The sequence below is a fragment of the Triticum urartu genome, chromosome 1A (assembly GCF_056163025.1).
Source record: "Triticum urartu cultivar PI428250 chromosome 1A, HENAU_Tu73, whole genome shotgun sequence".
Lineage (NCBI taxonomy): Eukaryota > Viridiplantae > Streptophyta > Magnoliopsida > Poales > Poaceae > Triticum > Triticum urartu.
The window spans coordinates 420,182,940-420,209,652 of record NC_141873.1 but is presented as its reverse complement, the minus strand read 5'-3'; the positions used below and the strand labels follow the sequence as shown (position 1 = coordinate 420,209,652).

General features: G+C 46.8%; 1 protein-coding gene across 1 annotated transcript; it reads right to left on the bottom strand.

The window, feature by feature from the left end:
- Positions 1-3,514: 3,514 nt before the first annotated feature.
- Positions 3,515-7,960, bottom strand: LOC125534880 (putative mitochondrial protein AtMg00810). The gene is made up of 5 exons (XM_087538697.1): positions 7,871-7,960; positions 6,018-6,068; positions 5,744-5,896; positions 5,108-5,632; positions 3,515-3,700 (listed from the first exon to the last, which is right to left on the bottom strand). The coding sequence occupies exons 1-5, from the start codon at positions 7,958-7,960 to the stop codon at positions 3,515-3,517; spliced, it is 1,005 nt and encodes a 334-aa protein (XP_087394823.1).
- Positions 7,961-26,713: the final 18,753 nt, after the last annotated feature.

Below are 26,713 nucleotides of genomic sequence, written 5' to 3'. Positions count from 1 at the left end.
TGTCAGTCGGTTCATGGAGCGACCAACGTCGGAACACCAGCAGGCAATGAACAGGATTGTCCGCTACGTAGCAGGGACCATCGACCACAGCCTCCACTACCCTAGGTGTCCGGGGCGGCACACTTCGTCGGGTACAGCGACAGCGACCACGCCGGTGACATCGACACCAGTAAGAGCACGAGTGGGATCCTCTTCTTCCTTGGTAAGTGTCTTGTGAGCTGGCAATCAGTCAAGCAGCACGTGGTGGCCCTGTCCAGCTGCGAGGCTGAGTACATAGCGGCCGCCACCGCCTGCACTCAGGCACTCTGACTCGCTCGACTGCTTGGTGATCTTCTCGTTCAAGACACCAGAACGGTGCAGCTCCTGGTGGACAGCAAGTCCGCCCTAGCCCTGGCAAAGAACCCCGTGTTCCACGAACGGAGCAAGCACATCCAACTGAGGTATCACTTCATCCGCAGCTGTGTGGAAGAAGGGAGCATCGAGGCGAGCTACATCAACACCACGGACCAGCTCGCAGACCTGCTCACCAAGCCTCTTGGGAGGGTCATGTTCCTTGAGCTTTGCTCCAGGATCGGGATGATTCAACTCTCCCACAATACGACGTACAAGACTTAGGGGGAGAATGATGGATAAGTCTGTGTACTAGGGTCGTTGTGGGGCTGCAGCACATGGTCCTTGTGGCAGTTAGGATAGAGTTCCTGACCATCAAGGATTGGCAGTTAGGATAGCATCTTAGACTAGCATCTTAGACTGGCATCTTAGACTAGCATCTTAGACTGGCATCTTAGCAGCATCTCAGCATATGCTTGGCTGGCTAGCAGTCTATAAGTATGTATCCCCAACCCCTCAGGTTGGCATGGCATTGTGTGAGAAATAAACCAACGAAAATTGTCCCAACTCTCCTAGTGTCATCCACAACTGTCAATGCTCAGGTTCAAAGGTCTAACATTATTCTCTTCTTTTTTGAAAAGGAGGATATATCCCCGGCCTCTGCATCTGGATGATGCATGCGGTCATATTATTAATCATTCACAAGGACCTTACAAAGTAATACATTAGTATGCCTGAAGCCACCATCTTAGCAACACACCTGTCGCTATTCCTATCCCCTTGATGAAGGGGTGCCAAATGTCCGAGCCTAATATCAAACAGACATCGCACCAAATCCTAACATCTAAAGCCGGATGCCCCAACCAAGCCACAATGTCGGGATTGGGTCACACGCTGGTCTGGCGCACTCTCAGAGGCCGCCCCCACCACCAACCACTGATCCATCTCTAGAGCAGGTCCTGACGCACCAACCTTGCTAGGCCTGCCGTCCATGCCACCATGGCGTTAGATAACGCCACCATCCTGCGCGTGTCCATCCACGCGCGCCCATCGCTGAAACTTCGCAGCGCCAGCCGCCATGATCCGTCGTCGGCCTTATGGTAGATGTAACACCGCTCCTCCTCTTGCCACCTCCAGCCATGCATCACTTGCTCCAAAACGATGCCCCCAGCAGGGAAAGCAATACAGAGAACGCCATCATCATCCGATCCGGGAGACCCAGATCTAGGGTTTCCCTCGAAGCATCCCGAGCCTGATGATGCAAACTGCAACGACGATGCCTCGACAAGGGAATGACATCAAAGACGTCGCCATCGTCTGCCGTGATCATAGTTGACGCGATTTTCATCGGCACTTGTGCCACCGGGCGTGCGCCGTCGGCGTCGCTGATCCCTTCAACCGGAGCAAACTCCAAAACGATGCCCTGAGAAGGGACTACGACGCAAAAGCACTGCCATCGCTCGATCCCAAGGAGATCTAGGGGTTCCCCCGCAGTTGCCCGCGCTATCAAGGACCAAACAAGGATGGAATCCGCAGATCCGCCCAGCTGCCGACGTGTCGCACCCGCCATCGTGCCGACCGCGACCCGGAAGCCAAGCCCATGCCTGGGCCCAGATCCGGCCGTGCCGCCGCCGATCCGGTCGCGCCGCCGCCATCCCTGATGACCGCGACGCCCTAGACCTTGAAGCCGCCTGCCGTGGAGGTATGGGATCGCTGGATCGCCGCCACCCCCCGCCGTGGCGCCCGGCCACACACCACGCTCCGGCCCGGGGGCGCCGACCCGCGCCAGCCCCTCACGAGCGGGAGGGCCCCGAGTCCCTGCCGCCGGCGGTGACGGCAAGGCTTCGCCCTGCCGCGCCCTCGGGCGGCAGCGAGGGAGGAGGAGGAGGAGAAGGGGAGGCTGGGCGGCGGGATCTGGGAGCCTCCTGGCAGCCACACGGGGGCGACTCGGGAGGAGGTTGGGATCGCTAAACCGCCTTAGGTCGACTTGACTTGCCCGAGTAGTCTTGGAGGCTGGGCGAGTGGTTGTATTCTCTTGATGCTCCATTTTGAGGCAATAAAATCCACCCTTTATCGAAAAGTTTATCTCATGGCATTGGCAAATGACAATCCTGGGGTCCACATTCGTCCCACTTCCCGTAGAAAGTGACGTCAAGCCATGCCTATCTGAGAGGAATAATTTTCAGGAAGGAGTTTCAGTGCCGGAATTCGGAGGATAGAACTGAAGTGTGAAATGGGTGTTCATGAAGAGATCGTTGCACCCAGTGAGATCTTGAAGACTGAGCAGATCTTCATGGATCCCTGCTAAACTAGCAAGCAAGATTCCTGAATCTGGAGAGTGCAGGCATTCCTGGAAAATTATGTGAAAGGAGAAAAATTCAGAAAAGGGGTGACATTCTGCAGGTGTAGAGGCCCTTCTGGAGACTGGGGAGTTTACAGAGGTGTACTGGAGTCTGAGATTCTTCCGGGGGAAAGAGCCTAGATAAGCAAACAGAGATAACCATGAACCGCAAAGCAATACCGGCCTGGTGCTCCTGGTGCGGCTTAACATGTACTGACAGTTATCTACAGTAACTGATAAATAGGAAATCAAACAGTTGAATGATGGTCTTCTTCAGACCGCCTAGTAGAATTTTCAGATCAGCTAAGAAGTGTAGAATCTTTGGCCTAATATTGAACTATTTTGTAGCCCTGTTTCTGATCAGTGCTTTCCTACTGGAACTTGCACTAAGACGTGCACCCTCCTGGAGTCATTACAGAACCACTTGATCACCAAAAAAATATCACTGAACTTTTCTGTTATTTAATTGCATCCTGGCTGCGCTAACAGATAACCAAGCATCTATGCTTTTCTGTTACGATCATATCAAAAATCTGAAAGAAAAACAAAAAATAAACAGAGGAGAGAAAGAGGGAAGGGAACAGGACAAGTGAAAACAACATAACAAGTCTGATGATATCTATTTTCCCCAGATGTATCAGTTCATGCTACAGATGGAGATGGACAGCCTAATAATATACCGATAAAACATGGCTTACAGTTTCGACGAGCCCTACAATTCAGTAGTAGAAATTATTTTCTGAACCGAAGAAAACCAGGGACCATTGCCTGGCCTGCTCTCTCCCATGAACAGCCGAATAACCTTCCTCCCAGCAACCAGAGATCCTTGGAGACTCCTCAGCCTCAACAGCACGGGTAGATGGTGACGGAGCGCCGCTTCGGCGGGGTGCAGAGGAGCATGAACACCAGGGCGATGACGGCCGCGACGAGGAGCCCCAGGAAGCTGAACCCCGCCTCCTCCTCCGACTCGCTGCTGCAGCACACCTTCCCCATGCTAGCCTGAGCAGAGAGGTTGCTTCCCGGTGCTGCCTACGCTGGAGGTCAGTGGTGGTCAGACGAAGAAGTGAGGCTCGCTTCCTAGCAGTGGTACGTTTCGTTCTTTCTTATACCACCACGGCCATGATCGCCGTGGGTGTGGCCAGTTTGTTGGGGCGTCACTATCAGGTCTTCAATGATGCCACCCTCCTGTGCTCCCCTTCCGTCTCTGAAGACAGCTCAGCCTATGCTCGCACCCACCCAGGCCACTGACGCCGGTCATAGATGGCATTGTTAGGCTGATCAACTGCCCCAGATGTTGAGATATATATCTGGCAAACAGATCTGGCCTTTCTTTTACGCCTGCCTTTCAGCATGGAATGTTAGATAGATGGCTGTTCAACTTTGCGCCGTCGCGCTCTCTCGCTGGCGATCTTGCGGATGCGGTCACTTGACGGCGATTCGGATGAAAATTACGGGGACAGCAATATTTGATCGATGGTGATGTGTATACATGCATGAAAAGTACAGGATCAAAGGGCTGGTATTCTGATATCCTCCTGCTGAAATTCAAACGGTTGATGGCTACTTGTCCCCATATGTCCGATAGCATTGTGATGGCGATGGAGAGAACGTACGTAGCGTGCATGCTCGCGGTGTGAATGTGAAACACGTCCCCGTCTCTATCTATTTGAGGTGGTGGTGGGGATTAGGTGGTGCATGTTGCGTGTCGGTGGCTAGGGTTTTCTGGGAATTTGGGGAGGAACTGAAGAAGGGCCAAGCAAGTGGCATGTGCCATGTTGCCTTACGGCTTCGTCTAAGACTAGAAGACAAGCGAGCGTGAAGTTTCTTCCTAGACAGGATTGCTTCCTGGCTCAGCTAAGCGGAGTCCAACTTCTGGTGGACACGGTTTTGTTATCAGGAGATTGACACTGTTTTCGGTGGTTTCTATCTTCGTAACGGCTAAATATTTTTTGCGGGAAAAACTTCCAATCTATTCATTTTCAACCATGGTAGTACAACGAACACTAGAAATAATAAAAATTACATCCAGATTCGTAAACCATCTAGCGACGACTACAAGCACTGAAGCGAGCCAAAGGCGTGCCGCTGTCATCGCCCTTCCTCGCCGGAGCCGGGCAAACCTTGTTGTTGAAGGCAATGCAACTCTCGATGTATTGATCGGGTGCACGGTGGACGTATATATGGGTACAAGGGCAGCCCTCAGCCTCATCTATACAAGGAAACTAGAGGCGGGGCCGGTAGGAGATTATCCTAACAGATACATGCACATATATGTTCGCCCCCCCCCCCCCCCCCCCCCGCAGTCGACATGTCACCAGTGACGCATAGACTGGACCGGAACTCCTCAAATGTAGGCGTCGGTAACCCCTTCGTCATGACATCGGCAAACTGCTGAGCGGTAGGAACATGAAGAACGCGGACGCGCCCAAGAGCCACCTGCTCTCGCATGGAGAGGTAGACCGCAGAGACATTGTCACAGTAGACAATGATGGCCTTCGGGACATCAAGAAGCAACTCCTGAAGAAACTGTCGTAGCCACGAGCACTCGGCGACGGCATTGGCCACAACAAGATACTCAGCCTCGACACTGGAGTGGGATACCGTGGGTTGTAGTTTAGACGACCACGGTATGAGCGAGGGCCCTAGGTAGACGCAATAGCCTGAAGTCGAGCGTCGCGTGTCCGGGTAGCCAGCCCAATCAGCGTCACTGTAGGCGACCAGGTCAGTTGAGGGCGAGACCGTCAACGTAAGACCCAGAGCCGTGGTGCCGCGGATGTACCGAAGAATCCGCTTCACCAGGTTCCAATGAGTGTCGCGAGGGGCGTGCATGTGGAGACACACCTGCTGGACGGCGTACTGCAGGTCCGGCCGAGTGAGGGTCAAGTACTGGAGAGCACCGGCGATGGAGCGATAGAACGCTGCATCTGGCGCGGGTGAGCCGTCGAGCGCAGAGACCTTGGCCTTCGTGTCAATAGGCGTGGGGACAGGCTTGCAATTAAGCATACCTGCCCGCTCGAGAAGGTCCTGTGCATACTGCTACTGGTGTAGAGAAAACCCATCAACGCGTCGTACCACGTCAATGCCGAGGAAGTAGTGCAACGTGCCGAGGTCCTTAATGGCGAACTCAGCGTTGAGGCGAGCAGTATGCTGGTGAAGGAGCTCGGGCGAGGAAGCCGTCAGGATGATGTCGTCGACGTATAGGAGCAGGTAAGCGGTCGCCGGAGCCTGGTGGTAGACAAACCCGAGTAGCTCGAAACCCGAGTTGCTGCAGAAAACCGGCGATTCGCTGGTACCAGGTGCGAGGGGCTTGCTTCAACCTGTACAACGAGCGGGAGAGCAGACATACATGGTCAGGCTGAGCCGTGTCGACGAAGTTGGTCGGCTGCTGACAGAAAACCTGCTCCGAGAGATGTCCATGCAAGAACGCATTCGACACATCTATCTGATGCACCGGCCAGGCGCGAGAGACCGCGAGCTGAAGGACCGCGCGAATCGTGCCCGGTTTGACAATCGGGGCGAACCTGTCGGTGAAGTCGACTCCAGCGCACTGCCGAAACCCGCGGACCACCCACCGAGCCTTATAGCGCTCGAGAGACCCATCAGGGCGAGTCTTATGCCGGTAGACTGATACGTCTCCAACATATCTATAATTTTTGATTGCTCCATGCTATATTATCTACTGTTTTGGACATTATTGGGCTTTATTATCCACTTTTATATTATTTTTGGGACTAACCTATTATCCGGAGGCCCAGCCCAGAATTGCTGTTTTTTTTGCGTATTTTAGGGTTTCGAAGAAAAGGAATATCAAACGGAGTCCAAACAGAATGAAACCTTCGGGAACGTGATTTTCTCACCGAACATGATCCAGGAGACTTGGACCCTACGTCAAGAAACAAAGGAGGAGGCCACGAGGTAGGGGGGTGCGCCCTCCACCCTCGAGGCCCCCCTATTGCTCCACCGACGTACTCCTTCCTCCTATATATACCTACGCACCCCAAACGACTAGACACGGAGCCAAAACCCTAATTCCACCGCCGTAACTTTCTGTATCCATGAGATCCCATCTTGGGGCCTGTTTCGGAGCTCCGCCTGAGGGGGTATCCATCACGGAGGGCTTCTACATCAACACCATAGCCTCTTCGATGAAGTGTGAGTAGTTTACCTCAGACCTTCGGGTCCATAGTGATTAGCTAGATGGCTTCTTCTCTCTTTTTGGATCTCAATACAATGTTCTCGCCCTCTCTTGTGGAGATCTATTCGATGTAATCTTCTTTTTGCGGTGTGTTTGTTGAGACCGATGAATTGTGGGTTTATGATCAAGTTTATATATGAACAATATTTGAATCTTCTCTGAATTCTTTTATGTATGATTGGTTATCTTTGCAAGTCTCTTCGAATTATCAGTTTGGTTTGGCCTACTAGATTGATCTTTCTTGCAATGGGAGAAGTTCTTAGCTTTGGGTTCAATCTTGTGGTGTCCTTTCCTAGTGACAGTAGGGGCAGCAAGGCACGTATTGTATTGTTGCCATCGAGGATAACAAGATGGTTTTTTATCATATTGCATGAATTTATCCCTCTACATCATGTCATCTTGCTTAAGGCGTTACTCTGTTTTCATGAACTTAATACTCTAGATGCATGCTGGATAGCGGTCGATGAGTGGAGTAATAGTAGTAGATGCAGTCAGGAGTCAGTCTACTTGTCTTGGACGTGATGCCTATATACATGATCATACCTAGATATTCTCATAATTATGCTCAATTCTGTCAATTGCTCAACAGTAATTCGTTCACCCACCGTAAAATACTTATGCTCTTGAGAGAAGCCACTAGTGAAACCTATGGCCCCCGGGTCTATCTTCATCATATTAATCTTCCAATACTTAGTTATTTCCTTTGCTTTTTACTTTGCCTTTATTTTCCTTTGCATCTTTATCACAAAAATACCAAAAATATTATCTTATCATATCAATCAGATCTCACTCTCGTAAGTGACCATGAAGGGATTGACAACCCATTATCACGTTGGTTGCGAGGAGTTATTTGCTTTGTGCAGGTACTAGGGGACGCGCGCGCAACCTCCTACTGGATTGATACCTTGGTTCTCAAAAATTGAGGGAAATACTTACGCTACTTTGCTGCATCATCCTTTCCTCTTCGGGGAAATCCAACGCAGTGCTCAAGAGGTAGCAAAGACCCACTTGCCAGAGATGACGTTGGCATGGGGTGGCCGCGGGACAAGCTGCCAGGTGCGGATGCGCACCAGCGTGTCGAACTCCTCCTGCATCGTCGCGAGCCAATACAGATCGCGAAGTGCGGCTCGAGCGGACGACGGGAGGGGTGACGACACAGACGTCGAGGCAGCGAGGAGGTACTCATCCGTAGAATAACGCGTGCTGGGCCGGTGAATACCGGCGCGAGCACGGGTGACCATGTGGGTGTCCGGGGCAACCGGCAGGGCCGGTGGCGCAGCCGGCGAGGCGGACGGGGCCGGCGACAAGGCAGACGAAGAAGCCGTCGAGGAGGCAGGGTCAGGCGTTGGGGATGCACTCGCTGACCAGGCTACGGACTCAACGGGAATCGGGGGTGCCGTGGCCGCCGGCGAGGATGCAGCCGGGCCGGCGGAAACCGTCAAGGAACCTGAGTCAGGCGAGGAGGCCGTCGAGCCGGCAGGCGACACTACAAAAAAATACACTTCCGTGATGATACGTGTTTGTCACAGTAGGTCGTGTTTTTTGTCATGCATGTACATCCATGACAAATTTATGACAGAATCAAGATAGTCATAACTGTGCTGTCGTAGAAGTGTTCCATGACATTACCAAAATTATCATCACGGAAGTGTCCACTTCCATGACGATAAATCGTGCATCACAGAAGTGCTTTCGTCAAGGGTGACCGACACGTGGCATCCACCGTAACGGAACATCGTTAAGCTATCGGGTCGGGTTTTGGATCCGATAACCCGTTAACAGCCCCGACCAATGGGGATTTTCCACGTGTAAAATCATCATTGGCTAGAGGAAACATGTGTCGGCTCATCGTTGGGACAGATGTCATCCACTCATTGGACAAGAGGCGCCTATGATAGGTCGACACATGGCACGGCCCAACAGTGGCCCATTCCGGTGAAAAAGGCCGACCTAGTAAAAATTAGCAGGCTGACCCATATAAGGCCTACTTGTGTCAGGTCCATTTAAGCTGACGGCCCATACGAGATGTGCCAATTCGGCCCGTTAAAGATTTGACACCATTGCAGCCCATCGTCAGTTCGAGCCCGTTAACAGCCCGCTATATATTTGGGCTCAATATCGGCCCGATGAGATTTCGTCCTGTTAACGGCCCATTTAATGGATGGGCCAATTTTCAGGATGTACATCTTTCGGCCTTTTAGCGACCCATTTAAATGTTGGGCTAATTTCCGGCCCGGTGTGTCTTTCAGCCTGTTGACAACCCATAAATCTGACGGGCCATTTGTAGTCGGACCTGAGTTTCGGCCTTTTAGCGGCCCATTTAAGTGTTGGGCCAATTTCTGGCCCGGTGTCACTTTCAACCTGTTGACGGCCCATAAATTAGTTGGGCCAATTGTAGTCGGACCTGAGTTTTGGCCTTTTAGTGACCCATTTAAGTGTTGGGCCAATTCCCGGCCCTGTGTGCCTTTCGGCCTGTTAACGGACCATAAATGAGTTGGGCCATTTGTAGTCGGACCTTAGTTTTGGCCTCTTAACGGTCCATGCCCTTCATGGTCCAATACCAGCCCGATTTCCCTTTCGACCTGCTAAAGGCCAACAACACAGTTGGGTCGTTTACAATACGACCTGACTTTCGCCCTCTTAGCGACCCATGCTCTTCATGGTCCAATACAAGCCCGCTGTCTCTTTCGGCCTGCTAAAGGCCTACATTATAGTTGGGCCATATGTAGCCCAAACTTAGTAACGGCTTGTTAACGGCCCGTGAAATAAATTGGGGCCACCTGTTGCCCGCTTCGATGTCCGCCTGTTAATGACCCGGGAGGTAAGAGGGCCGACCATTAACTTTCGGCCTAGTAACGGTCCATTAACTTAATGGGCCCACTAAAGTTCGTTCATGTCTTTAGGCCAAATTAGATAATTTGAGCCCATTATGACGAGAAAAGGTACGGCATACAGGGAATAACGTTGCACATCCAGCATATATTACAGGAAATTACATCCGCTGGGCAATCAAAGATTGATGCCAGTGCAAATAAATGAGCAGAACCTAACCATCTACAACGTCACAATCTGCAACCTTAGCACAGATGACGCCCATAAGCATGTGGGCAAGTTCTTGCTGCTTTGCTACATTGTCTCTGAAAACATTGATCAGTTGTTGTGTCGCACGACTCTGCACCTCTGATTCATCCACCATTTCCATCATTGCTTCAGCCATTAATTGGTTCACAAACATACATTTATTCCATTGCATTCGAGACAGAGGATACTGAACAGATTCAGATGGCGATTTTGGCAGGCTTGTATTATTGATAGTGGAGAGTGTCTCGACCAGTGCATCATAACATAAATTAGGATGGGAACCAAACAGATTAATCATGAGTTATTGCCATATTATCTGGCCTAGATTTACTGGAAAGAAACAATGGGGTTGCCTTGCTGTTTTCAGAGTTTGTCTTCTTATCTTCAGCAGCATGCACAAAATTAACACACTAGCATTGCTATCATTGGCCAAGTCAGATAATAGGAAAGCAACATTGACACAACGAACGTTTGGGAAACTAGCCTACAGCAAATTAACACAATATGGCACAACTATTATCAGCCAGGTAAGGTAATACGAAAGCAACATTGACACAATGAATGAATGGGCAACCAGAGAAGCACTAAAATTCAGTAATGTGCGTGATATGGGATAGTACATTCATGCAGCTCAGTATGCAAAACTACCAGGCAGTTTTCCTTACAAAAATCAACATTGGCGCCTTTAACATTTTGCTACAACTAATTTTAGATCAGATAAAGGTGAGATTCACGCCAATTAACAAAATACATGCTGATGTAAAAATATAGTGATATACAACAGGTACTTACATCAGCATTGGAGCATAGAGAATTCCCGCAAGATATTTTCCTCGAATACAATACCAATGGAGGAAGTCTTGTATCGTTTAACCTTATTTTCTAAAAGAGAGATGGGTAAGAAACATGTAGAAAATATGATCAGAATGCTATAAAATTTCATGATGTGAGGATACGCACACGCTTCTTAGAATGGAGTTGACAATCTTTTGCTGGACTGGAGCGGATTAGTTATTTGGCCACTGGAATCTGCTTATTATCAGTGGGAGTTGGGTTTCTCTGTGCTGGAGCAGTATCTATGAAAAATGGAGTTGGTTTATTATCTCCTAGAGTTTGGATCTTTTGCAAAGACCTGGTTTGTAACCCTTCAGATTCTAACATAGCCGTCTTCCCCTGGCATGCCTTATATAGACGAATGGTGATTCAGTTATAAAACATGCTACAGCAGAGATGGAATAGGTACCGAAGAATAGAAAGGCATGACATATTGGCATGTATTCACTCCATCCGGAAATAAATGGATGGGTCTAGGCGTATTTCAGTTCTAGATACATCCAGTTTTATCCATTTCTGCGACATTTAATCCGGACGGAGGGAGTATGATGTAAGAGCTAGGGATACGACAGGACAACACAATAAAGAAAACACTGAAAAACCCACTGCAGAACCAAAGTATTCAAACCCACTGATATGAGATAGTACACTCATGCAACTCAGGATGCAAAACTACCAGGCAGTTTTCCTTGCAAAAATCAACATTGTGGCCTTTAATCATACATTTTGCTACAACTAAATTTAGATCAGATAAAGGTTGGATTCACGCTGATTAACAAAATACATGCTGATGTAAAAATATAGTGATATACGACAGGTAATTACATCTACATTGGAGCACAGAGAATTCCTGCAAGAATCTTTCCTCATAAATGATACCATTGCAGAAAATCTTCTATCTGGCAAGCTTATTTTCTAAAAGAGAGATGGGTAAGAAACATGTAGAAAATATGATCAGCATGCTATAAAATTTCATGATGCAAGGATACGCACACGCTTCTTAATATTGAGTTGACATATTTTTGCTAGACTGGAGCGGACTAGTTCTTTGGCCACTGGAATCTGCTTATTATCAGTAGGAGTTGGGTTTCTCTGTGCTGGAGAAGTATCTATAAAAACTGGAGTTGGTTTATTATCTCCTGGCGTTTGGATCTTTTGCAAAGGCCTTGTTTGTAACCCTTCAGATTCTAACATAGTCGTCTTCCCCTTGCATGCCTTGTATAGAAGAATGATGCTTTAATTATAAAACATGCGGCAGCAAAGAGATGGAATAGGCACTGAAGAATAGAAAGGCATGCCATATTGACATGTATTCCCTCCATCCGGAAAAAAATGGATGGGTCTAGGCGTATTTCAGTTCTAGATACATCCTTTTTATCCATTTCGGCAACATGTAATCCGGACGGAGGGAGTATGGTGTAAGAGCTAGGGATACAACAGGACAACACAGCAAAAAAAAACACTAGTTGAATGTAAAACTGTATGCTAGCGGAATATGTACAGAAATAACTAAGGCAACACACACGTGTATGATTGGGAAAATAAGATGGCATTGCAACAGAGCACTAGAACAACACTTCAATGTAAAAAACATGGTATGGTAGACAGATGAAGTACATACTGATGAATAACAATGCATAAGATATTCAGAAGCATGATGTCCAAGTTAAGCAGATGGCATTGCGATAGAGTAGAATGATAGTACTTGAATTTGAAAACATGTTATCATGAATGGAATAGGTACTTAAAAACAGGAAGGCATGACATATTTACATGCATGATCAGCATGCTAAGCACATGGCATTGCAACAGAGTAGATACACTTCAGGACATTATATGCATGTTGTACCCATATCACAGGCCAAGTTAGAGCAAGGACCTTGTGGGGTGAAGAGGATTCATCATCTTTCTGCAAGTCTTTTGAAGAACTGCCTTTACATGTTCCATCATATTGGGTATCACTGACATCAAGTTTATTGGCCTTTACATTGCTCCGTGAGGTTCTTGTGGATATATCAGTGTGTGCAATTATATCTGACATGCATGGAAGACAACTAGTAGTTAGATTTATGTAATGAGTGCCTGTAGGAGACGACATAAATAGTAGGACTGGGGTTAACTAGCAGCAACATGTCTCATAAACTAAAGGGAGAACACAAATGAAAGCTATAGAATATGTATCGTTTGTACTCGAGATTAACTAGATGGCACACAAAAGTATTAAAGAACAACATAGGAAATACTAGAAGTGGTATAATACTATAATCACGAGCCTGGGGGATAGCATTGGCTGATGGATGATAACTATGGAACAGTGTTACCTAAAGAACAAGTATCTTAGCTGAACTATGGAACAACGTTAACTCCTGAACAAGACCCATAAGATCAGCATGAATATACAGTGAAATGTGATGATCTATTTTCCATGCTTAGATGAATAACAAAGCCATAAATGTTGCACACAAGTAAGATGAGGGTACAACCTATCTGGCTGCCATCCATAGGAGTGAGCATCATGTGCTGACTTGTCGATGGCCCTGCAGTTGTTGTGGCTGTGCATGTCGGGCACGCGCATTCGATGCAGGGAACTGTTGAGTGGGGACTATAGCTCCCTTCTGGTGTATGCTTCCCTTGTTGGAGCAGCTGCGGTGAGTCGGAAGACGGTGTGTCTGAAGATGCAGATAACACATAATGTTAAGAACGACATATCTCTTTGATCTGAAGAAATACACTAAGAGATCAACAGCAAGGTACAAGAGTGGTCACACGTCTGTTGACTGAAGACTAAATTGGGGTCACACGATTTTATTTTATTTTGGTACTGTCCGATCTACGCCGGATGGCTGGCCGTCTTGTGCCTCCCGGCTGACACTGTTCGGAATCTTCCCCGAAGAGCCAGCGACCAACGGCAGAGCAGCCTGCCTCCGCCGTCCGTGGCCCCGGCCAAAACCCCGCTCTCCGCCCCACCGCACTGCCGTGGTTGCGCCGCCCCCGAGCCAATCCACAAAGACTCCCTGTCATCCAGATCCGGCGGCGGCAGTATCTTCAACCCACGCAACTCTAAAAGATAGCCATCTAAGCGCTGCTTCCGTGGCAAACTTGCGGCCCCGCACCCTTACGTTAGACACCAGCCAACCGACAGCCTAGGAGCTCCGCCGTCTCGAGGGGTGCTGCTTCCCATTGCAAATCGATTGGCCCAGAATAAAAATTCAGACAACTCACGCCTAAATAAGGTGATTTGAAATGAGGGTGCGACATATCTGGCGGCATGGTGAAGTAGGCAGGTCCAGCTACCGAGTCGGTGAGGCCGACGCGGTTGCGGTGGCGACCGGCGGCAGGGAAAGAGCGATGTCGCGATGGTCGACGGCTACGCCGAAGCAGCGCTAGGACTCTGGACGGATCCGAAGTTGGAGCCGCTCCGGCGCCGTGAACAACAGCAGGGGTGAATCGGCTCCGATACGGTTCACGCGGCCATCGTCGAGGCAGCACCAGCAACACGGAGTAAGAGGCACACGGCCCATTGCACGACGGCAAATGGACATCGTCTCCGGCATTAGGGAGGAGGGCGGTTGTGAAATTGGTGCGGTGGGGGGCGCCATGGAGGTGGGGCTGAGGTTTCGTGGCTCGAGAGAAGGGAGCTTCCCGGGGAGAAGGTGATTTGGCGCCCACGAGGTATGAATGGGGGCGGGCGGGGGAAATTGGGAGGGCAGTGGAACCATGTCTTACAGACGCATTTGTCTGAAATGTGAGGGGGAGTTACAGTTCTACCCTTTCCTATAGGCTTCTCGGCTTTGGTTTGTGTACTGAGGGTCGGGGATAGTAGAGTAACTTTGCTTCTATGGGCGGGAGCGATTTCGGGCGAGGAGGGCGTGTTTCGAACTATAGTGGGCGCGAGCGATTTCGGGCGAGGAGAGCGTGTTTTCAAATAGTGGGAGCGAGCTATTTCGGGCGAGGAGAGCATGTTTTGCCGACCATGGTTTATGAATTATTCGGCACATGTCATTTCGGTCGAGGAGAAGGCGCGCTTGGATGAAGTTACGAAACTACCCTCGATGTACAACGGGCCAATTGATGCATGTCCCACATAGGACGGTAATTTCGCGTCTCCCATTTATTTGCTCGGGCGAATTCCACCGAGCAGAGAGGATGTTTAACGGTTCGTTCAAATTTTGGGAGAACAAGTATCCACGTCTACCTTACCAAGTCGATTCGGATCAACTTTTGAAATATTAGCTTGCCACTTCTTTTTTAGATGGAGAGATGATGCTCGGGAGTAATGTGTTTTTACATGCTCGTTGCTAGCGATTTACTATATGACAAATAGTTGACCCACTCAAAAACGCGAATCAAACCCAAAATGAAATATCTTGATTCAATGAAATAGCTCATTCAGTAGTGCAAAATAGTGAACTAAATCCAAAATTGAACACCTCAATCGAGTAGCATGTTGTACAATATTATAGTACTCCATGAACATGTTGAAAGTCAAATTAATGAACTTATTTGATATACGCATATATCCATTCATGTGTGGATTGCAGACAACATGTTCTCCAATTTAAATATTTGAATGCAAGTTTATATCGAAACATGGTTTATATCAGTCTTTGATGCACAAAAAGCGACCTCCCCCTCTCTCGGACTCCTGCTCTCTCTCTCTCTCTCTCTCGTTGACAATCTTCAGTTCTGTTGCACGCATCCGACACAAAAACCTTGTTCGTCCCTCTCCCTTTCTCTCCATATCTATCTCTCTTTGTGTGTGTGTGTGGGGGGGGTCTTTCTAGTTCGCATGCATATATTGAAGGAAATATGCCCTAGAGGCAATAATAAAGTTATTATTTATTTCCTTATATCATGATAAATGTTTATTATTCATGCTAGAATTGTATTAACCGGAAACATAATACATGTGTGAATACATAGACAAACAGAGTGTCACTAGTATGCCTCTACTTGACTAGCTCATTAATCAAAGATGGTTATGTTTCCTAACCATGGACAAAGAGTTGTTATTTGATTAATGGGATCACATCATTAGGTGAATGATCTGATTGACATGACCCATTCCATTAGCTTAGCACCCGATCGTTTAGTATGTTGCTATTGCTTTCTTCATGACTTATACATGTTCCTATGACTATGAGATTATGCAACTCCTGTTTACCGGAGGAACACTTTGTGTGCTACCAAACGTCACAACGTAACTGGGTGATTATAAAGGTGCTCTACAGGTGTCTCCAAAGGTACATGTTGGGTTGGCGTATTTCAAGATTAGGATTTGTCACTCCGATTGTCGGAGAGGTATCTCTAGGCCCTCTCGGTAATGCACATCACATAAGCCTTGCAAGCATTGCAACTAATGAGTTAGTTGTGAGATGATGTATTACAGAACGAGTAAAGAGACTTGCCGGTAACGAGATTGAACTAGGTATTGGAATACCGACGATCGAATCTCGGGCAAGTAACATACCGATGACAAATGGAACAACGTATGTTGTTATGCGGTCTGACCGATAAAGATCTTCGTAGAATATGTAGGAGCCAATATGAGCATCCAGGTTCCGCTATTGGTTATTGACCGGAGACGTGTCTCGGTCATGTCTACATTGTTCTCGAACCCGTAGGGTCCGCACGCTTAAGGTTACGATGACAGTTTTATTATGAGTTTATGCATTTTGATGTATCGAAGTTTGTTCGGAGTCCCAGATGTGATCACGGACATGACGAGGAGTCTCGAAATGGTCGAGACATAAAGATTGATATATTGGAAGCCTATGTTTGGATATCGGAAGTGTTCCGGGTGAAATCGGGATTTTACCGGAGTACCGGGAGGTTACCGGAACCCCCCGGGAGCTATATGGGCCATAGTGGGCCTTAGTGGAAAAGAGAAGGGGCAGCCCAAAATGGGCCGCGCGCCCCTCCCCTCCCTTGGTCCGAATAGGACAAGGAGAGGGGGCCGGCCACCCTCTCTCTTTTCCCCCCTCCGCGAATCCTATTCCAACTAGGATTGGGTGGGGGGGGGGGAATCCTACTCCCAGAGGGAGTAGGACTCTCCTGGCGCGCCTCTCCATGGCCGGCCGCACCCCCCTTTAGTCCTTTATATACGGAAGCAGGGGCACCCCAGAAACACACAAGTTGATCCACGTGATCATATTCTTAGCCGTGTGCGGTGCCCCCTTCCACCATAGTCCTCGATAATATTGTAGCGGTGCTTAGGCGAAGCCCTGCGACGGTAGTACATCAAGATCGTCACCACGCCGTCGTGCTGACAGAACTCTTCCCCGACACTTTGCTGGATCGGAGTCCGGGGATTGTCATCGAGCTGAACGTGTGCTAGAACTCGGAGGTGCCATAGTTTCGGTGCTTGATCGGTCGGGCCGTGGAGACGTACGACTACATCAACCAAACGCTTCCGTTGTCGATCTACAAGGTACGTAGATCACACTCTCCCCTCGTTGCTATGCATCACCATGATCTTGCATGTGCGTAGGAATTTTTTTTGAAATTACTACGTTCCCCAACAGTGGCATCCGAGCCTAGGTTTTATGTGTTGATGTTGTATGCACGAGTAGAACACAAGTGAGTTGTGGGCGATATAAGTCATACTGCTTACCAGCATGTCATACTTTGGTTCGGCGGTATTGTTGGACGAAGCGGCCCGGACCGACATTACGCGTACGCTTACGCGAGACCGGTTCTCCCGACGTGCTTTGCACAAAGGTGGCTAGCGGGTGACAGTTTCTCCAACTTTAGTTGAACCGAGTGTGGCTACGCCCGGTCCTTGCGAAGGTTAAAATAGCACCAACTTGACAAACTATCGTTGTGGTTTTGATGCGTAGGTAAGATTGGTTCTTGCTTAAGCCCGTAGCAGCCACATAAAACTTGCAACAACAAAGTAGAGGACGTCTAACTTGTTTTTGCAGGGCATGTTGTGATGTGATATGGTCAAAACGTGATGAGATATAAGTTGTTGTATGAGATGATCATGTTTTGTTAAAGTTATCAGCAACTGGCAAAAGCCTTATGGTTGTCTCTTTATTGCATAAGATGCAAGCGCCAAATAATTGCTTTACTTTATCGCTATGCGATAGCAATAGTTGCAAGAGCAATAGTTGGCGAGACGACCGTGTGATGACACATTGATATAGATCAAGATGATGGAGATCATGGTGTCATGCCGGTGACGGTAGAGATCATGACAGTACTTTGGAGATGGAGATCAAAGGCGCAAGATGATGATGGCCATATCATGTCACATATTTTGATTGCATATGATGTTTATCTTTTATACATCTTATTTTGCTTAGTTTGAAGGTAGCATTTTAAGATGATCTCTCACTAATTATCAAGAAGTGTTCTCCCTGTGTATGCACCGTTGCGAAAGTTCTTCGTGCTGAGACACCACGTGATGATCGGGTGTGATAGGCTCTACGTTCAAATACAACGGGTGCAAAACAGTTGCACACGCGGAATACTCAGGTTATACTTGACGAGCCAAGCATATACAGATATGGCCTCGGAACACAGAGACCGAAAGGTTGAGCGTGAATCATATAGTAGATATGATCAACATGGTGATGTTCACCAATGAAACTACTCCATCTCACATGATGATCGGACATGGTTTAGTTGATTTGGATCACGTGATCACTTAGAGGATTAGAGGGATGTCTATCTAAGTGGGAGTTCTTAAGTAATATGATTAAATTGAACTTAAATTTATCATGAACTTAGTCCTGGTAGTATTTTGCAAATTATGTTGTAGATCAATAGCTCGCATTGTTGCTTCCCTGTGTTTATTTTGATATGTTCCTAGAGAAAATTGTGTTGAAAGATGTTAGTAGCAATGATGCGGACTGGATCCGTGATCTGAGGTTTATCCTCATTGCTGCACAGAAGAATTATGTCCTTGATGCACCGCTAGGTGACAGACCTATTGCAGGAGCATATGCAGACGTTATGAACGTTTGGCTAGCTCAATATGATGACTACTTGATAGTTTAGTGCACCATGCTTAATGGCTTAGAATCGGGACTTCAAAGACGTTTTGAACATCATGGACCATATGAGATGTTCCAGGAGTTGAAGTTAATATTTCAAGCAAATACCCGAGTTGAGAGATATGAAGTCTCCAACAAGTTCTATAGCTAAAAGATGGAGGAGAATCGCTCAACTAGTGAGCATGTGCCCAGATTGTTTGAGTACTACAATCGCTTGAATCAAGTGGGAGTTAATCTTCCAGATAAGATAGTGATTGACAGAATTCTCTAGTCACCATCACCAAGTTAGTAGAACTTCGTGATGAACTATGATATGCAAGGGATAACGGAAACGATTCCCAAGCTCTTCGTAATGCGGAAATTGATGAAGGTAGAAATCGAGAAAAACATCAAGTGTTGATGGTAGACAAGAGCACTAGTTTCAAGAAAAGGGCAGAGGGAAGAAGGGAAACTTCAAAAAGAACAGCAAGCAAGTTGCTGCTCAAGTGAAGAAGCCCAAGTCTGATCCTAAGCCTGAGACTAAGTGCTTCTACTGCAAAGGGACTGGTCACTGGAAGCGGAACTACCCCAAGTGATTGGCGGATAAGAAGGATGGCAAAGTGAACATAAGTATATTTGATATACATGTTATTGATGTGTACTTTACTAGTGTTTATAGCAACCCCTTAGTATTTGATACTAGTTCAGTTGCTAAGATTAGTAACTCGAAACGGGAGTTGCAGAATAAACAGGGACTAGTTAAGGGTGAAGTGACGATGTGTGTTGGAAGTGGTTCTAAGATTGATATGATCATCATCGCACACTCCCTATACTTTCGGGATTAGTGTTGAACCTGAATAAGTGTTATTTGGTGTTTGCGTTGAGCATGAATATGATTTGATCATGTTTATTGTAATACGGTTATTCATTTAAGTAAGAGAATAAATTGTTGTTCTGTTTACCTGAATAAAACCTTATATGGTTACACACCCGATGAAAATAGTTCGTTGGATCTCGATCGTAGTGATACACATAATCATAATATTGAAACCAAAAGATGCAGAGTTGATAATGATAGTGCAACTTATTTGTGGCACTGCCGTTTAGGTCATATCGGTATAAAATGCATGAAGAAACTCCATACTGATGGGCTTTTGGAACCACTTGATTATGAATCACTTGGTACTTGCGAACCGTGCCTTATGGGTAAGATGACAAAAACACCGTTCTCCGGTACTATGGAGAGAGCAACAGATTTGTTAGAAATCATACATACAGATGTATGTGGTCCGATGAATGTTGAAGCTCGTGGCGGATATCGTTATTTTCTCACCTTCACAGATGACTTAAGCAGATATGGGTATATCTACTTAATGAAACACAAGTCTGAAATGTTTGAAAAGTTCAAAGAATTTCAGAGTGAAGTTGAAAATCATCGTAATAAGAAAATAAAATTCCTACGATCTGATCGTGGAGGAGAATATTTGAGTTACAAGTTTGGTCTTCAATTAAAACAATGTGGAAAAATTTCACAAACTCATGCCACATGGAACACCACAGCATAATGGTGTGTCCGAACGTCATAACCGTACTTTATTGGATATAGTGCAATCTATGATGTCTGTTACCGATCTACCACTATCGTTTTGGGGTTATGCATTAGAGACAGCTGCATTCACGTTAAATAGGGCACCATCTAAATCCGTTGAGATGACACCGTGTGAACTATGGTTTGGCAAGAAACCTAAGCTATCGTTTCTTAAAGTTTGGAGTTGCGATGCTTATGTGAAAAAGTTTCATCTCGATAAGCTCAAACTCAAATCGGAGAAATATGTCTTCATAGGATACCCAAAGGAGACAGTTGGGTACACCTTCTATCACAGATCCGAAGGCAAGATATTCGTTGCTAAGAATGGATCCTTTCTAGAGAAGGAGTTTCTCTCGAAAGAAGTGAGTGGGAGGAAAGTAGAGAAATTGATGAGGTAACTGTACCTGCTCCCTTATTGGAAAGTAGTTCATCACAGAAATCTGTTCCTGTGACTACTACACCAATTAGTGAGGAAGCTAATGATGATGATCATGTAACTTCAGATCAAGTTACTATCGAATCTCGTAGGTAAACCAGAGTGAGATCCGCACCAGATTGGTACGGTAATCCTATTCTGGAGGTCATGTTACTTGACCATGACGAACTTGCGAACTATGAGGAAGCGATGATGAGCCCAGATTCCGCAAAATGGTTTGAGGCCATGAAATCTGAGATATGATCCATGTATGAGAACAAAGTATGGACTTTGATGGATTTTCCCGATGATCGGCAAGCCATAGAAAATAAACGGATCTTCAAGAGAAAGACGGACGCTGATAGTAGTGTTACTATCTACAAAGCTAGAATTGTCGCAAAAAGGTTTTTGACAAGTTCAAGGTGTTGACTACGATGAGAGTTTCTCACTCGTATCTATGCTTAAGTCTGTCCGAATCATGTTAGCAATTGCCGCATTTTATGAAATCCGGCAAATGGATAAACAAAACTGCATTCCTTAATGGATTTATTAAAGAAGAGTTGTATATGACACAACCAGAAGGTTTTGTCAATCTTAAAGGTGCTAACAAAATGTGCAAGCTCCAGCGATCCATCTATGGACTGGTGCAAACATCTCGGAGTTGGAATATATGCTTTGATAAGTTGATCAAAGCATATAGTTTTATACAGACTTGCGGTGAAGCCTGTATTTACAAGAAAGTGAGTGGGAGCACTACAACATTTCTAATAAAGTATATGTGAAAGACATATTGTTGATCAGAGATAATGTAGAATTATTCTGCAAAGCATAAAGGAATGTTTGAAAGGAGTTTTTCAAAGAAAGACCTCGGTGAAGCTGCTTACATATTGAGTATCAAGATCTATAGAGATAGATCAAGACGCTTGATAAGTTTTTTCAATGAGTACATACCTTGACAAGATTTTGAAGTAGTTCAAAATGGAACAGTCAAAGAAAAAGTTTCTTACCTGTGTTACAAGGTGTGAAGTTGAGTAAGACTCAAAGCCCGACCACGGCAGAAGATAGAAAGAGAATGAAAGTCATTCCCTATGCCTCAGTCATAGGTTCTATAAAGTATGCCATGCTATGTACCAGATCTATTGTATACCATACACTGTGTTAAGAGAGGGAGTACAATAGTGATCTAGGAGTAGATCAATGGACAGCGGTCAAAATTATCCTTACTGGAATAAGGATATGTTTCTCGATTACGGAGGTGACAAAAGGTTCGTCGTAAAGGGTTACGTCGATGCAAGTTTTGACACTGATCCAGATGACTCTAAGTCTCAATCTGGATACATATTGAAAGTGGGAGCAATTAGCTAGAGTAGCTCCATGCAGAGCATTGTTGACATAGAAATTTGCAAAATACATGCGGATTTGAATGTGGCAGACCCGTTGACTAAACTTCTCTCACAAGCAAAACATAATCATTTTTTGGGTCTTAATCACATAGCGATGTGAACTAGATTATTGAATCTAGTAAACCCTTTGGGTGTTAGTCACATGAAGATGTGAACCAATCACATAAAGATGTGAACTATTGATGTTAAATCACATGGCGATGTGATCTAGATTATTGACTCTAGTGCAAGTGGGAGACTGAAGGAAATATGCCCTAGAGGCAATAATAAAGTTATTATTTATTTCCTTATATCATGATAAATTTTTATTATTCATGCTAGAGTTGTATTAACCGGAAACATAATACATGTGTGAATACATAGACAAACATAGTGTCACTAGTATGCCTCTACTTGACTAGCTCGTTAATCAAAGATGGTTATGTTTCCTAACCATGGACAAAGAGTTGTTATTTGATTAACGGGATCACATCATTAGGTGAATGATCTGATTGACATGACCCATTCCATTAGCTTAGCACCCGATCGTTTAGTATGTTGCTATTGCTTTCTTCATGACTTATACATGTTCCTATGACTATGAGATTATGCAACTCCCGTTTACCGGACGAACACTTTGTGTGCTACCAAACGTCACAACGTAACTGGGTGATTATAAAGGTGCTCTACAGGTGTCTCCAAAGGTACATGTTGGGTTGGCGTATTTCGAGATTAGGATTTGTCACTCCGATTGTCGGAGAGGTATCTCTGGGCCCTCTCGGTAATGCACATCACATAAGCCTTGCAAGCATTGCAACTAATGAGTTAGTTGTGAGATGATGTATTACAGAACGAGTAAAGAGACTTGCCGGTAACGAGATTGAACTAGGTATTGGAATACCGACGATCGAATCTCGGGCAAGTAACATACCGATGACAAATGGAACAACGTATGTTGTTATGCGGTCTGACCGATAAAGATCTTCGTAGAATATGTAGGAGCCAATATGAGCATCCAGGTTCCGCTATTGGTTATTGACCGGAGACGTGTCTCGGTCATGTCTACATTGTTCTCGAACCCGTAGGGTCCGCACGCTTAAGGTTACGATGACAGTTTTATTATGAGTTTATGCATTTTGATGTATCGAAGTTTGTTCGGAGTCCCAGATGTGATCACGGACATGATGAGGAGTCTCGAAATGGTCGAGACATAAAGATTGATATATTGGAAGCCTATGTTTGGATATCGGAAGTGTTCCGGGTGAAATCGGGATTTTACCGGAGTACCGGGAGGTTACCGGAACCCCCCGGGAGCTATATGGGCCACAGTGGGCCTTAGTGGAAAAGAGAAGGGGCATCCCAAAGTGGGCCGCGCGCCCCTCCCCTCCCTTGGTCCGAATAGGACAAGGAGAGGGGGTCGACCACCCTCTCTCTTTTCCCCCCTCCGCGAATCCTATTCCAACTAGGATTGGGGGGGGGGAATCCTACTCCCAGATGGAGTAGGACTCTCCTGGTGTGCCTCTCCTAGGCCGGCCGCACCCCCCCTTTAGTCCTTTATATACGGAGGCAGGGGCACCCCAGAAACACACAAGTTGATCCACGTGATCATATTCTTAGCCGTGTGCGGTGCCCCCTTCCACCATAGTCCTCGATAATATTGTAGCGGTGCTTAGGCGAAGCCCTGCGACGATAGTACATCAAGATCGTCACCACGCCGTCGTGCTGACAGAACTCTTCCCCGACACTTTGCTGGATCGGAGTCCGGGGATCGTCATCGAGCTGAACGTGTGCTAGAACTCGGAGGTGCCATAGTTTCGGTGCTTGATCGGTCGGGCCGTGGAGATGTACGACTACATCAACCAAACGCTTCCGTTGTCGATCTACAAGGTACGTAGATCACACTCTCCCCTCGTTGCTATGCATCACCAAGATCTTGCGTGTGCGTAGGATTTTTTTTTGAAATTACTACGTTCCCCAACATATATACACCATCTATAGGTCTCTCTCGCACACTATGTATGATACTCTAGCTAGTCCAAGCTAGATATCTTGGGTGCACTCATCGTACGCACAAAGATTCCTTGGCTCTTTGACTGTAACTCTCTCACACACCACTATGTCGTCTCGGAGGTCTTCCCCCTCTCTCAAACTCTCCATCCACCTAGGTCACACATACACATGCATATCTCACTCGCACTCGATAGGCCCATCTAAAATTCTATCTCTCCCCCTCGTTCTTGTTGGAAATATGCCCTAGAGGCAATTATAAAATGATTATTATTATATTTCCTTGTTCATGATAATTGTCTATTGTTCATGCTATAATTGTGTTATCCGGAAATCATAATGCATGTGTGAATACATAGACCATAACATGTCCCTAGTAAGCCTCTAGTTAACTAGCTCATTGATCAATAGATAGTCACGGTTTCCTGACTATGGACATTGGATGTCATTGATAACGTGATCACATCATTAGGAGAATGATGTGATGGACAAGACCCAATCCTAAGGATAGCACAAGATCGTGTAGTTCATTTGCTAGAGCTTTTCTAGTGTGAAGTATCATTTCCTTAGACCATGGGATCGTGTAACTCCCGGATGCCGTAGGAGTGCTTTGGGTGTACCAAACGTCACAATGTAACTTGGTGACTATAAAGGTATACTACAGGTATCCCCGAAAGTATCTGTTGGGTTGACACTATCGAGACTGGAATTTGTCACTCCGTATGACGGAGAGGTATCTCTAGGCCCACTCGGTAATGCATCATCATAATGAGCTCAATGTGACCAAGTGTTCGGTCACGGGATCATGCATTACGGTACGAGTAAAGTGACTTGCCGGTAACGAGATTGAACGAGGTATTGGGATACCGACGATCGAATCTCGGGCAAGTAACGTACCGATTGACAAAGGGAATTGTATACGGGATTGATTGAATCCTCGACATCATGGTTCATCCGATGAGATCATCGTGGAACATGTGGGAGCCAACATGGGTATCCAGATCCCGCTGTTGGTTATTGACCGGAGAGCCGTCTCGGTCATGTCTACGTGTCTCCCGAACCCGTAGGGTCTACACACTTAAGGTTCGGTGACGCTAGGGTTGTAGAGATATTAGTATGCGGTAACCTGAAAATTGTTCGGAGTCTCGGATGAGATCCCGGATGTCACGAGGAGTTCCGGAATGTTCCGGAGGTGAAGATTTATATATAGGAAGTCTAGTTTCGGCCATCGGGAAAGTTTCGGGGGTAATCGGTATTGTACCGGGACCACCGGAAGGGTCCCGGGGGTCCACCAGGTGGGGCCACCTATCTCGGAGGGCCCCATGGGCTGAAGTGGGAGGGGAACCAGCCCATGGTGGGCTGGTGCGCCCCCCATTGGCCTCCCCCTACGCCTAGGGTTGGAAACCCTAGGGGTTGGGGGCACCCCACTTGGCTTGGGGGGCAAGTTCCCCCCTTGGCCGCCCCCCTTGGAGATCCCATCTCCTAGGGCCGGCGCCCCCCTAGGGGCCCTATATATAGTGGGGGGGGGGAGGGAGGGCAGCCGCACCAAGTCTCTGGCGCCTCCCTCTCCCCACGTAACACCTCTCTCTCTCTCTCTCTCTCTCTCTCTATCTCGTTGGAGCTTGGCGAAGCCCTGCCGAGATCACCGTTGCTTCCACCACCACGCCGTCGTGCTGCTGGGTCTCCATCAACCTCTCCTTCCCCTTGCTGGATCAAGAAGGAGGAGACGTCTTCCCAACCGTACGTGTGTTGAACGCGGAGGTGCCATCCGTTCGACGCTAGGTCATCGGTGTTTTGGATCACGACGAGTACGACTCCATCAACCCCATTCTCTTGAACGCTTCCGCTCGTGATCTACAAGGGTATGTAGATGCACTCCCCTCTCCCTCGTTGCTAGATGACTCTATAGATTGATCTTAGTGATGCATAGAAAATTTTAAAATTCTGCTACGTTCCCCAACAGTGGCATCATGAGCTAGGCTATGCGTAGTTTCTATGCACGAGTAGAACACAAGTTGTTGTGGGCGTTGATTTTGTCAATTTACTTGCCGTTACTAGTCTTATCTTGATTCGGCGGCATCGTGGGATGAAGCGGCCCGGACCGACCTTACACGTACGCTTACGTGAGACTGGTTCCACCGACTGACATGCACTAGTTGCATAAGGTGGCTAGCGGGTGTCTGTCTCTCCCACTTTAGTCGGATCAGATTCGATGAAAAGGGTCCTTATGAAGGGTAAATAGAAATTGGCATATCACGTTGTGGTTTTTGCGTAGGTAAGAAACGTTCTTGCTAGAAACCTATAGCAGCCACGTAAAAACTTGCAACAACAATTAGAGGACGTCTAACTTGTTTTTGCAGCATGTGCCATGTGATGTGATATGGCCAAAAGGATGTGGTGAATGATATATGTGATGTATGAGATTGATCATGTTCTTGTAATAGGAATCACGACTTGCATGTCGATGAGTATGACAACCGGCAGGAGCCATAGGAGTTGTCTTAATTTATTTATGACCTGCATGTCAACATAAACGTCATGTAATTACTTTACTTTATTGC